Below are 14,867 nucleotides of genomic sequence, written 5' to 3' on the forward strand. Positions count from 1 at the left end.
GTTCTTTTAGATGAGTAGTCTGTTGAAAGTAGTATACTGAACTGATGTGTCTCCATCTGAAGTGAGGGCTGTGGGCCAGATAGTAATCTTTAAGGGGCACCCCACAAGTGCCAACATAGGGCATAATATTTGCCAGTTGGGGATACAACCAGAAGCTATTCCTCATGCATATATTTACTTCACCAGTCTGTACATTGCTTCCTTACCACAACTGACTAAATCCAACATTCAGGTGCTCAGAGGACAGATCTAAGATTGAAGGATGTTTTGGTAGCGGTGATAAAGGACACTCTTTTAGGCCTCTACAGTGAAGTCCATGCATCCTGACATGCCTTTACTAGTCTGAGTAGGAGTCCACTAGCAGAAATGCCAAAACAAAGTTTTACAGGTAGATAAGCTATCTTATTGACCAAACATTAGAAGCTAAGGTGAGTGTTCATTATGCGTATAATTGTAGGTATATCCAAGATGAGACACATTGACTTTGATTGTGTTTCTGATGAGTCCTATGTACCCAACATGTTTTAACAGCATGCAGTTGAACCTCTCCTTCTGAAGGTCTCCCTGTGGGTGATAAGGGGTAGTTGCAGGGATTTTTTTACCCTTACGAGGTGTAGCAGCTTTTGATGAGGCAACTTTCAAAATTTCATCCTTGGTCTGTGTGCATTCTGGTAGGTAACCAATAATGCACAATAATTTGGCATATTCTTCCTACAAGTTGATGCTTTGTCAGGTAAGCTTGCGCATACCTTGTGAAGTGGTCAGTGATGACCAAAGTAGTCCCAATATTCTTAGTCTGTTTCCAAAGAGAGAGTCTATACAGACTAGCTCTGTTGCTCCTACACTAGTAATAGTAATGAGAGGGGCTGTCTCTCAGATATGTTTATACAACAACTAGACACTCAGTTCTGTTAAGGGTTTATATTCTATTGTGGTCTATATGACAGAGTGTCTGTAGCACTGTTTATACTCCCAGGATGGTACTTCAGGCTTAAGTCCTATATTGTTAATTCAGACACGCAACTTTATCCAGAAGTACTTGTGGCACCTTAGAGACTAACAAATTTATTAGAGCATAAGCTTTCGTGGACTACAGCCCACTTCTTCGGATGCATATAGAATGGAACATATGTTCCACGAAAGCTTATGCTCTAATAAATTTGTTAGTCTCTAAGGTGCCACAAGTACTCCTGTTCTTCTTTTTGCGGATACAGACTAACACGGCTGCTACTCTGAAACTTTATCCAGTTGCACCCAGTTTTGCAGTAGTGAGTACATAGGTCAGCGGGTTATCTATTCTGACCTGGAATTTCACCCCATAGAACTAGTCATGAAACTTTTCTACCATTGCTCACTTGAGCACAAGGATCTCCAACTTGTGAGCAGCATACCATTGCTCAGAGTCTAACAGTCTTCGGCTAGCAAATGGATATACAATGTTACCTTTCTGGATGCTCCTGGTAAAGCACAGCTTCATGCCCACTAAGACTGGCATTTGTGTGTAGAATGTAAGGCTTATAGTGCTATCAGCACAGGCTAATACTGGTGCATTAGTCAAACGGTAGATGCTCTCTTTTTTGAAGGCTTAAAAAGATCATTCCATTGATCGCCAGAGGGTTCAGACACACAGTAATACACCCTGTCAGATGATTTCTTGATAGTCTTCCCTTTTCTTTGAGTGGGTGGGTAACCCTACATCAGAAAACTAAGTGGCTTTACTACACTGGAGTAGCTCTTCAAAAATCTCGTGTAGTACCCACAGAACCCTGGGAATGTTTGCAGACTCTTCAAGTCCTTTTGCTGAGGCCATATGGCGAGGGCTTCCATCTTTGCTATATCTGTTGCAAATCCTTTTGTCCAATACAATGTGTCCCATGGACTTCACCATGAGTTGGTAAAATTTGCACTTATCTATTTATTATGGCTGGAAAGCAATTAAAAAAATTGTGTAATTAATCATACTGTTAAACAATAATAGGATACCATTTAAATATTTTTGAATGTTTTCTACATTTTCAAATATATTGGTTTCAATTACAAAACAGAATACAAAATGTACAGTGCTCACTTTATATTTATTTTTGATTACAAGTATTTGCACTGTAAAAAAACAACAACAAAAGAAATATAGTATATTCAATACAAGTACTGTAGTGCAATCTCTTTATCATGAAAGTTGAACTTACAAATGTGGAATTTTTTATATATATAATATAAAAACCCTGCATTCAAAAACAAAACAATATAACATTTTAGAGCCTTCAAGTCCACTCAGTCCTACTTCTTGTTCAGTCATTGCTCAGACAAACAAGTTTGTTTACATTTGCAGGAGATCATGCTGCCCGCTTCTTATTTAAAATATCACCAGAAACTGAGAACAAACCTTTGCATGACACTTTGTAGCTGGCATTGCAAGGTATTTATGTGCCAGATAGGCTAAACATTAATATGCCCCTTCATGCTTCGGCCACCATTCCAGAGGACATGCTTCCATGCAGTATTATCTCCTGTAAATGTAAACAAACTTGTTTGTCTTCGCAGTTGGCTGAACAAGAATTAGGACTGAGTGGACTTGTAGGCGCTGAAGTTTTACATTGTTTTGTTTTTGAGTGCAGTTACATAACCCAAAAAAAAATCTACATTTGTAAGTTGCACTTTGTCATGACAGAGATTGCACTACAGTACTTGTATGAGATGAATTGAAAACTACTATTTCTTTAGTTTATCATTTTTACAATGCAAATATTTATAATGAAAATAATATACACTTTGATTTCAATTACAACACAGAATACAATATATATGAAAATGTAGAAAAACATTTCAATTGTATTCATTTTAACAGTGTGATTAAAACTGCGATTAATTGTGATTAATTTTTTTTAATTAATCGCATGAGTTAACTGCGATTAATTGATAGCCCTACTATTTATAGTTTCAACCCATTCGCTTTTAGCCAATCATGGACTTTCATGAGCCAAATTTCATGCTTCTCTAGGGTGCTCTTGAATACAGCCAAGTCATCAAGCTGTACCAAGACTGCCATCAGTCTCTCTCTGCCTTCTCCATCAGTCCCTGGAATGTCTTGGGGCATGTGCTTGAACTGGTAGAATCTAGTGGACAAATGAAGGCAAATTTTTCCTTGAACTCTGGCCCCATTGGAATCTAGTAATAGATACAGTGCAAATGCCATTTGTACCCAGTCAGATAATCCAAAATCATCCACTCATGACATCATGTATTGGGCAGAATAGCCCTCTTGTTGGGTGTCTAGTAGTTGATTTGCATGCGGACAGTACCGGTTTTCTTCCTGGCCAATACAATGGGAGAAGCATGCTGTCTTCTTGACTCGATGGTAATGCCAGTAGCCATCAACCGCTGCTAGTATCACCGGACGTCTTCCACATCAGCTGGGGCAAACTGCCTGGATCTCTCCATGAATGGGATAGTGTCTGTGGGAGCTCCTGTGAGCTGCTTCTCTGAAGACCCAAACTGGCAAGGGGACTACAGTTTACATGTACATATCCTCTTCAGCTTCTGATAATATTGTGTATATTTAATCCTTCTTTTAACTTGTCTATGAAATAGGTACTCCGCATATAAGTTGTTTGATACAAATGTTTTTTCAGAGTTCATATTGTGTATATTTAAATTACTGTCACCAAAAACATTTAGAGAAACAGCATAAAGCATAAATCAACACACTTTTTTTTTGAAATATATTTTCTTCTTAATTTCATAGGCTGGGTAAATACTCTGGTTGGAGGACAGAAAGAAGGTGCTAGAGGTTTCATGTTCTTCATCATTAATGTGGACCTGACAGAGGAAGGGCTTTGTAAGTGAAGATTTGTTTTTCAATCTCCTCTATTAGAAAGCAAGATGCATTCTGGCTTTTATTCTCTTCTCCAAAGAGACTAACTATATTAGTATAAATGTACAAACTGATACATTTCTGTACATTAACTGTGCCCTGTGAAAGTGTTCTGCACATTGATCCTCTTAATAAGTTGACAGGCATGTTGTTTACCAAGGAGTGAGAAACCAAATGTAAATGAGTGTATTGAATAAGACCATTTCACAAAAGAAATGTTTGATATTAATTTCTCCCCAAATATAATAAGCTGTTACACTGTACATGCTAGATGGTTCATACCATATAAATCTGTTTTGAAATAATAATGCTTATATGCACAGAGAAAAATTAACATGTTCAAAGTATTCTATAGAAAATAAAGCTTTGGTTCAATAAGGTACTTAAACACATGCCTCATTTCAAGCAAGTAAATAATCAGGTTGACTTCTGCACTGGGACTATGCACATACACCTCTCCCCCGATATAACACGAATTTGGATATAACGCGGTAAAGCAATGCTCCCGGGGGGGGCTGCGCACTCCGGCGGATCAAAGCAAGTTCGATATAACGCAGTTTCACCTATAACGCGGTAAGATTTTTTTGGCTCCCGAGGACAGCATTATATCAGGGTAGAGGTGTACTCAAATACCTTGTTGAATTAAGTCCAAGGTTGAAGACTTTTTCATAATTTTTTTTTTTTTTTTTAGTCTAATTTTAGGTGAATTTTTTTTTAAGATGCAGAATGCAAGGAGTTTAAGTGCGTAATCTTTGTTTTTCAGTGCACGTTGAAGATATAATTTTTCACATGTTTCAGTATATTCAAAAACTACGTACAGAAGGACCTCAAGAATGGGTTTTCCAAGAGTGCAAGGTATAGTAGTTTTAAATTATAGTAGCCATTCTCTATTAATCTGTTTTTATAGATAGAATTTGGATGTTAAAGAACCAAATTCCATGGCTGTCCAATCCCTATTGGAATTTCTTTCACAAATCTGCAGAAGCAGTTTGTATGACTCTGTAACATTTTATTAAAAAATTAAAGCTGAGCTTTACACTTTGAATACACCAGTATTTTTAATATAAATACAAAATGCTATTTCTGAGCCAGATGAGTGGTTTAGATCATGGTCCTACCTTCTGTGGCTGCATAGAGGTGTCAGGAGAAGTATTACATTTCCCCGTCAATGCCCTTGCCTGGCCTTCTTCCATCTCCATTACAGATGTGGGAGGAAAACAGGAACTGCACACCTGGTACAGTTGGGTGATGGGTGGGGAATGGATGGGACCACCTTCTTTCCCATGTTCAACTGGCACAATTCTGTTGGCACAGACATGTAGGGGGTTAGTATTCTCTATTACCTTGTGGAACAAGAGCTCAGGAAATTACTTCATTGGACTCCTCCTGGACAGTACAGCTGTATCCTGCACCTTCTACAGAACTAATTATTAAAGTGCAGTCTAGTGCTGTGTGATTGTGTGCGCATACATAGCAAACTTTGAAATTGCTTTATTAATACTCAGTAATAAAATTTCACTTCTCAGTGGTGATGTGAGATGTAATTCAACCCTTTACTCATAAGAGTGGCTCCATTGGGTCACTGGAACTACTCATGTAAGGGTTACTCATGCAAGTGAATGCTGCAGGATCAGGGCCTTAGTTATACCCTGTTAAACTTAGTAACTAGTAATAGTTTCCACTTAGAATAGTCAGAATATCTTTATCTACTTGACAAGATATAAAACAGAATTTTTGGTTAAAATGTCAAATATGTTAACATTTTCAAGCACTTGTCTCATTTGGCTAAACCTATGTCAGTATAGATTTTTATATGACTTCTAAATACAGGAAAGCAGTAATTGCTTGTTGGTATCTCTTTTCCAGTCTGTTATGTAAATGATGATATCAGATATAGAATGATTAATTAAGGGTCTTATCCAGTCATGTGCATCTCTATATTTCAAAGTTTTATAAGCTGCAGAATGCCATAGACTGTAACTTCATAACAGATAGTTGTACACTGGAGAAAAGTTAATTTGCTTCGCCAGGTACTTACTAAATTAAAAAAAAATGGACCTCTGTCTATGTATCTAGGACTTGTGGGACTACATTTTGAGAAGGGAATATAATGTAATCAGCTCTATTCCTCCCATATTGTGCTACTCCCTAGCTGCAGTTTTTTCCTTTCATCAGTGCTGGAGTCACACAGTCTGCAGGAATTTAGAGAGACGGTATCAACTGAAAAAAATCACTTTTCTGTCTGAATACTTTTACTTAATTTTAGACGGTACATGTAGCAAAATTATTTAGGGAGTTCTGATGTTTATGGCCATAAGGTCCCTTAAAAATCTTTCCTTGTTGACAGTCTCAAACAGCAGAAGAAATAAGTTACCTTGCCCCTGTTTTAACAGTGTTGAGGAAGGTCTCTCTCTCTAGGTGTGAAGTTTGTGTGTGTTTTTTTTTTTATATAGATAATGTATTACTCTGCAAATTAGCCATTACAAGCAAATGTATATGTTGTTCTGTCAAACTAGCCACTTGACCATGAGACTATTGACCATTGTATGATCGTGATTTGAAACACTGATTGCCTCTTGTACCAAAATACAAACTATAGAGTATAAATATATCTTACATGGTGTAACCATGAATTACACTAACTAGGACTCCCATTTTAGTGAATTCATTTTTTAAGTTCTTCCCTTTCATTGCCACTTCACATCAGACCCCTGCTTTTCAACCGCATGGCTTTCAGGAGCCCCTGCTATTATGTCTCTTCATCCTGTTGTAGAGGGACCAGCAATGCAAAAGTAGTCGTCTTTATTCCTTCCATCTTCATGCCAGATGTTTGCAAAGAGATGTCTCTTTACTCTCTTTGTAGTACAGTCCGAGGGGAGATTTCTCCAGTTCATATGGTTAAAGACAGCACCAGGAAAACCTTTTCTCACCCTCCTGGTTCTTTGTTATGCCTTGTGCAGGGGCTCTGAAAGGCTTCTGCCTCTCTGTTTCTACCATTGGCTGACTGAATAGGAGAAAAAAGGGAAAAGTGCAGGTGTTAGTTTATTCTTGTTCAGTGTAACACTTTGAATATTTCAATCAAAACCTTTAAAACTGCCGTTGCCAAAGTGCTATTTTGGATAAAGAAATGTTCGTAGTGTTCCTGGTGCATTCCAACCCTTTGCTCACATATGCTATTTGGGCAGCTTCTTTCTTCTACTTCTCCTCATCAACCTCTCCAGTTTATCCCCACTCAACCTCTGGTCTTGATCCCTACTCTAGAATTTTTCTTCAGTTCCATGATGCTGCTCCTCCTTTCTCAAGATCCTGCTGTGTAAATTTTACTGTCTCCTGCATAGCCTTCTCACAGCTGCCAGAGCTCATGAAATTTCAACAGCTTGTTTCCCCCCCCCCCCCCCCCTTCCCTATGAAGTTTCCTTGGATTTGGATATGTGAAAAGAGCATGGATGTTTTTAAGGCTTGTAAAGCTATATTAGGCTCAGTTTCCATAAACAATATAACACTTTATGTAAAAATTAACTGGAAACAGGGGCAGGAGATATACAGTCTTACAAAAAAAAAATCTAATCAGATTTTTATCATGATTTTTTTTGGGGGGGGAGGAGGATAAATCAAAATATTGATAAGTTAAATCAAAATGGTTTTCTGGTAATGAAGGATATCACTTAGCTGTATAGTTCTCTACTGTGAACAGAGATGGGGTGGTGTGGATCCAAGAAACATTATTGGAACCAACTAGTATGTACTGAATTATTGTATGCCAAATAATAACTACAGCACTTGTGTAACTGAGAGGAGAGTTTGGCCTTTGGCGATTCAAAAGTATACAAAAGTCAACAATATGTTGTACTCTAGGTGTTCTAAGAAGAACGGAGAGCTCTACTGGGCAGCTACAAGCCTTTGATCTTGCCACCTTTCTGGTCTTTGTCCTTCTGAATCTGAGCTGCTTTTTGAAGCATTGGAATGTAATAGCTGATATCACTGGACTACTGTCTAAAGAAGTAGCCACCCAGTGATAGAAAATCATGGGATTTTCAGTTACTGGATGATAGATGTTTTATTGTATATGATAGTGTACAAAAAAGGGTAATACACTGATTCATTTGGTTATTTAAATTGGTAAGCAACTGACAAGCATTTGATCAAATGTCCAGTCCTTTATTTTCAGTTATTTGACTAAATGATTAGTTTGAGCTTGAGTGTAAAATGTATTAATTAAACTTTTATTATTCTTACAAAGTAGAAAATGGCTTTCCCATGCATACTTTTATTTATTTATTTTCTTTTAGGATCTAAATGCTGTGGCTTTCAGATTTAAAGATAAAGAACGACCACGAGGTTATACATCAAAGCTTGGAGGGATTTTGCATGTAAGTAAAGCATTTGTATTTTGGGCAATCTCTGAATGGAAAGAAATATGTTACTATTCTTCTACAAGTGATGGTCTCTGCGCGTATTCCACACATGGGTATGCATGTGTGTCATGCACCTGAGTCTGGAATCTTTTTACAAGCAGTGTCATTTGGCCCTTACATGTGCTGTAGTTCTCCTCGTGCTCCGAACCAAGGGCATAAAGGGTGGTGTGGAAAGATGCCTCTCCACTTTCTTCTTTCTGGTGCAGGGTCTGAGTTGGAATCTTTGGTGTCTTCAGCTCCTTTCTGCTGCATCATAGCTTTAAATATATTGTGTATAGTTGGTTTTTAGAAGTTTTGTAGTTTTTATGGTATAGTATAGCATAGTATACTTAGTATTTTTACCCCATTTCTTCCCCACCTGGGGAATTCAACCTCTCCACCCGCACACACAAAAAAAAGTCTGGGATTATGCCAACAGTCCAAAAAACTGTTTTTTCTCCCCTCACTCTTTTTTTTTCTGTGAGCAACAAACATCATCGCTGCCTCTGCTGCCTAGGCGAGGCTCACACCTCTGCCAAGTGCTGCATCTGCCACTCTTCCTCCCCCACCCCTCCGTCACTTCCCGCCCCCCAGTTGAACTAGAGGGTTGGGAACAGAGACTTAAAAAATGTCTGATGGAGAAGGCAATGTAGCTGGTATTCTTAGGGTCCCTGGGCTGGGAACCAAAGTAATGTGTGGGCCTGGGTCCCATCACCCTTCCTCCCCCCATAGGCCACTGGGGAACTAGCCTACAATCAGACAGTGATAAATCCCCAGAAGGGGAACTGAACTACTTAGTGGCCCAGCTGAAGAGCTGGGACCAGCGTAGACCAAGAGGGCAATGAAACCATTGCCTCCTGGGAGGAAGTCCTGGGGCAGGGCCGGCTCCAGGGTTTTGGCCACCCCAAGCAGCCAAAAAAAAAAAGCCACGATCGCTCCGAGGGGGAGTGAGGGACCATCCGCCGAATTGCCGCCGAATACCTGGACATGCCACCCCTCTCCGGAGCGGCTGCCCCAAGCACCTGCTTGCCAGGCTGGTGCCTGGAGCCAGCCCTGCCCTGGGTGTACAGCCTGATACCAGGGCCCAGACTGTTTAAAGACTGTAGACACACCCAACCAGAAGGCGTGCTCGTGAGAGATGGGTGCCGCACCATTGCGGAGACATTGTTACGTCAGAGGAAGGGATTATCCCAAGAATGCAGAATTGTTCTCCCATCCCACCTGCCAGGCTTGAGGAGCAGCCATCGGTACCATTGATTTCGCTGGTAGTCTGGGATCCAGCCTTCTCTTCTGATGAGTTGGAGGTTCCATGGGAGTCTCTGTAGCACAGGGTAGATGCAGCTCCAGATTCAAGCCTAGAAGAGTAGGGTTCCAGCCTCTGACCACACACGATTGGCCAAGAGACATTTGATACCCTATGTCACTGGGTGCTCCATCCTGCTGGCTGTGTTCTCTTTAAACCATGCAGCCGCCCAAGAGTCAATCAAGTGTTGTGCACTTGATTAGCAGAGGCGTGCACGTCTGGCGATGTGTGTTCAGGTGCCCCTCCCCCTCGCTGCTCTGCAGCCATGTTGCTCCTGCCCTCTCCCTTGGAGCCCCAGACCAGCTGCTCCCAGGACCCTCTTGCTTGCTGTACTATGCGGGGGGGGAGGAGGAGGGGAGGATGCTGATGTCAGGGTGTCCCCCTCCCCCATGTAACCCATCTCCGCAGAGCAGGGTGGGGGGACAGGGCTTAGCTGCTGACAGCTGCTGGAGTCTGAAGGAGCCTTCTGGTCTGAAGGAGCCAAACTGGCACCATCAGAAATTAGGCAGGTCAAGCTTGACAGACAGCAGGGCCATAGCCAGGCTGTCTAGGAGATGCACTGATTTCAGTAGCTCTCCCAGGCAGTTTCCATCATTAGGCAATGATAGAGACCCTAGCAGGAAAGTACAGGTGCCATTGTCACTCCTTTGGCATACACACCATGGACTCAATGGGGGATCTCAGACCTAAACACATGCTACTACAGCTTGAGCTAAAGAGCTAAGTCTCTATTTGCAGGCAGTAGCAACCCATATGCTCTGTGAATAGGCACAGAAGCGGACCAGTAACACGTGGGTTATGCTGTTACCTGGTGGAATCCTTGCAATAGCTTGCTTGCCTTCCCCAGTTTGAATCCTAACTCCACCATCGCTGCCTGCAGAGGTTGCAATTTGTACCTCCCTTTGTGCCCATTGAACACACAGTCCAAAAATATACTTTTCCTATAAATCCAGCTTACTCTGTAGAATCTTAAGGAAAATGATTGTATAACTTGGAGTTCTAAAGAAATATCTGAAAACCCCAAATTATTGTAGCAGTATATATTGAGTTCTTAGATACTGGAGATGTTCTTTCAGTTGAAAAATTGGCTAAGTTACTGTTATAAGGATCATTTTAGAGTTCTGAAACGTGAATTCTTGAGAGTCTGTGTACACTTACTATTTGCTGCTTTTAACTTTAAAAATATCCTCCAGGGGTCACTATTTTACCATATTATTTTTACTTAGTTTTATATTAGTAACTACTATAGTTAGGGTGGATGGCTTTTTAGATTATCATATAATAATGTATACAGAACCTAATATAAAAGCTCTCTGTTCTTCATAATAATTACTTTTTGGCTTAATGCAATAAGGCTTTTTTTTTTTTTTTTTTTTTTGGTCTTTAAAATGTTTTCTAGTCAAAAATGTTTTTTTTTTAATTTGTTTATTTTTTTAGTATTATCCCATAGAAGAAGTGCTTGCTGCTGAATATTTACTTGAAGAATTTAGGCCTGATTTAATAGAGATGGTGCTGGATAAATTGAGGCCAGAAAATGTCCGGTAAGCTACTCTGCAATAACTTTTATGTTTTAAACCAAATATTCTGTGATGAAAACAAATGAATGTAACTGGAAAAAAAACTTTGTGGTGCCTACTACTACTAATACAGACAGATGGGGAAATAAAAGTAAACAATGGGACAAAGTATTTGGGTGACTTTCTTTGATCCATTTGTGCTAAAAATTGTCACTGGGTGGTAGAGGCATAGCACACAGGAAGGCTGGTAAGACAAACTAGTTCTTATTTGTTTGCCCACTTGGACATGTGCCATTGTCGCATGCCAGGGTCACTAATCATGTGGTTACTTTTCCAGCACGTGTTAGGGGATTTTGCATTTTTATTTTTTAGCATTTGATTAGGGTTACCCATCAGTTATTGGTTTATTTCGCCTTTTAAACTTGCTGGTATGTCCATGTCCACATTTCTGTAAATCTATCATAAATCTGGATTGATTTGGTTCAGTTGGTAGCAGTTGGGCCAAAGAATCATGTCCCATATTAGGAGCTGGCTCTTACCCTTGGTTTACAGTGAAGTGTAGAGCTTGCAGAAATGAGGAGAGGACAGGAGTACAAACTTCAGTTAAAATGTTAAACGGTCGCTTCTTCTTGACTTTGGCTGACTGGATGAAAGTGAAGGATCTCATGGCACCTTTTGTGAAAGAAAAATAATGCAACATATCTTGCTAATTTTTAAGATGCACACGGGACGTACTTAACTGCATAACCTTGTATATGTAACTCTTCTGCTATGCTATTATTTGTTGCTCTCAGCTGTTACATCTTGTCATATATTTAAATCATAAGCTCCAATAGACAGGCAAATTGCCGCCTTATTTGTTTATGTAATGCCTAGCAAACATTTGATTAATTAATTCTAGTGGTGGGCTTCCCTTTAGCAGATATTATCAACAGTTTTGCACTATTGCTTTCCCCAGTTTTGCTCTTGTGAGTGTATGGACTGAATAGCAGGAGTTTTTAGCTCTCCCTCTTACTTCCAGAATTTCCCTTTGGCTAGTTACCTTTTCAGGAGCATAAAATGGCTGTTACGGTTAAGAGGAAAACATGTAGGGCATATGTTGATACTGCAGTTTGAACACCTGCAGCTGAACCATGTCAACTGACTTGGGTTTGCAGGGCTTAGGCTGTGAGGCTTCAAAATTGCAGTGTAGATGTCTGGGACCATCCCACTTGTGGGGTCCCAGAGCTTTGGGCTGCTGCCCCAGCCCGAATGTCTACACCACAATTTTACAGCCCCATAGCTGTGAGCCCGAGTCTGCTAAAACCTGGACGGTCGCAGGTGTTTAATTGCAGTGTAGAGATATGTTTTCCTCTTGATCGTAACAGCCATGTATGCTCCTGAAAAAAGTAACTAGCCAAACTAGACATACCCATAGCTACTCCACTTGTAGCAGGGCAGTGTAAACCAGCCTGACTAGGTCTCTAATACGTCTTATGATAAATCTCCCAGACATTGTTTTGGTGTTCTGCAAGGCAACAAACAACATCAGCCTCAAATTAAGCTAGTGAAGAGCTAAACTTCAACAACAAAACAGCTTTATGTTCGGATAGTTCCCTTGGCTTCCAAGATAGGACCTGGCCTTGGGAACGTGACTCTTTTTCTCCTTGTCTCTCCTTCCTGCCTCACCTACTTTTTCTGATAGGCAAGATCTTTGCATCTGGCAAAAGCACGTCTAGAGAACTCTTTCATTTTTGCCAACCTCAGGCAAGCCACCTGCATTTATTAGAAAAAGACCTACTATTAAGACCTCCTTGGTTCCACCATTAAAAGCTAAAATCATTCCTACTCCCTTTGTCCCTTTTATCCTTAAAAATCGTGAGTTGCTTTTTTAATGAAAAGCACTAACCTAGAACTTTCCAACATTCCATTTCTATCCCTGCTGTTTCTTGCAATTTTGACCTAATCAAACCTGACCTATCTAGCAAGGACTCTAAGAGGAACTATATGAACATGGAAGTTATTTTTTCCATAATGACCTAGTTTCCTATACTGAACGATTATCAAGTTACAGAAGCTAACTCCTCACTTTTGGAGGAGCTAGAGATACTTCAACTTTTTCTGAAAGATCGGAGGGATAATGCAGTTGTTCTGGAGCTGTTAACCATGCAGCAGTTAACTTACAGCACTTTGTCTCTACAAGCACCTCATTCTGCTTATTCTCAGCCAAATCTTCTAAACTCTACAAATTACTAAATGAGAAGGCAAAACAATGGACCAATGCCTCTCTTTGATAGTGGCTAATTGCTCCAGAAATTTCCCCCTCTCAACTGAAGGCATTGCTAATCCCCAGGTTCCTCAGATGGAGAGAGATGAGGAATTTTCTCAGTCCTCATCTGATGCTGTCTACCTATCAGATAAATATTGTCAAATACTTTATTTACTGTATTTCTAAGCTTTCACAACTGCACAGGCCTCCTCATAGGTACCCAGAATCTGTTCAGTTTTATTACACCTGGTATCCATATATCTCAGTGTGATTTCCCAGGACTTTAGCTTGATCTCTGCCAGATCAGCAGTAGCTATTATTGACTGAAATGTACCAGGTGTTCTCTCAAAAAGATACTAGTTTGTTTGTCTCTCTCTCTCTCCCACCTCCCCCACCCACCAGTGTGATAGATGAGTGTATCCCTACTAGTTCTGTGAGGCATCCAGTCTTCCAGGTTGGAGAGTGTAGGGGGATGAAATATGGAATTACACACCACTGTAGTTACGAAGAAATCCAACACCTTGGTTTTGTTGCTCAGCTAGTAGAGTCCATGGAATTTTATCTAGTTCATAAAATAATTGTTATAAAGTAATATTTAGGTTCAGTAGGATGCTTTCAAAGGGGGGAAAAAAAAGGGTCATTAAAAAGAAGTCTGAGAAGCACATCAAATTCTAAAAGACCTTTTATTTTTCATAGTCTCTTAGCAACTTCATTTGTAAACAACAGCTTCTTCACCAGATGTCCAAGTCAGAATGCAAAATGTAATAGAATTATATAATGGTGGCACATTTTTGTATAATCAGTAATATCTCTAGCAGGTTTTATTGTGGTAAGTGGGTAAGTATCTGCTGTGTTGTGAGGACAAATACTTCTCTAAGGATGGAAGGTTTTCCTCTCTGCTACTTGTTGCTTTTTAACATTCCTCTCTTTTATTTATATATTATTTTAAAAAATAAAAATACACTCTAAATATGTATGAGGGCACAAGTCAGTTTTGTATATGATTGGAATAAAAATGTTTATAGGACCATTGCATTTGCTATGGCAGATCAGATCAGTATTCTGTCTCTGGTAATTGTCTCAAGCTACTGTTTCTGAATAACATTTTTTTTTTTTAAATGCCAGTTGACCAATGGTCTTTGAGGTGGGAAGTAAAAATTATCTTCCTGACCCCTGAAGTAATTATCTGCATCCCTGAAGCATGAGATTTGATCATCCCTCCTTAGCATGCCTGTCTAGAAATATTGGTCTCAAAATAATCTAGCCTACTGTACAAATCCTGCTTCAGTATTTGAAGTTCTGGTGATATGCTGTGGCAGTGACTATAGATGTTGGGGGTAGGGGAGTATTTCCTTTTTGAAAAACAAAACAAAAAAACCCTACCATTTACCACATCAGGTGACACCCTCACTCCCTGATGTGCCTTTGTTACAAGGCACAGAATATTTTCACAAGCATTTCTGAATTTTTACTTCTAGAATTAGTGAAACATTGTATCTGAAGTTACATATAATCCAAATTTCCACAAACTGCT

General features: G+C 39.8%; 1 protein-coding gene across 3 annotated transcripts in view; it reads left to right on the plus strand.

Moving 5' to 3' along the window:
• The window catches only part of IDE (insulin degrading enzyme), a 98,952-nt gene that overhangs the window by 39,044 nt on the left and 45,041 nt on the right, over positions 1–14,867 (plus strand). For all 3 annotated transcript variants that reach the window (XM_054036112.1, XM_054036110.1, XM_054036111.1), the window contains exons 8-11: positions 3,743–3,835; positions 4,635–4,726; positions 8,161–8,241; positions 11,006–11,109. In XM_054036112.1, the coding sequence (XP_053892087.1) occupies positions 3,743–3,835; positions 4,635–4,726; positions 8,161–8,241; positions 11,006–11,109 (370 nt within the window). The remainder of the gene's footprint in view (positions 1–3,742; positions 3,836–4,634; positions 4,727–8,160; positions 8,242–11,005; positions 11,110–14,867) is intronic.

This window comes from Malaclemys terrapin, chromosome 7, assembly GCF_027887155.1.
Source record: "Malaclemys terrapin pileata isolate rMalTer1 chromosome 7, rMalTer1.hap1, whole genome shotgun sequence".
Lineage (NCBI taxonomy): Eukaryota > Metazoa > Chordata > Testudines > Emydidae > Malaclemys > Malaclemys terrapin.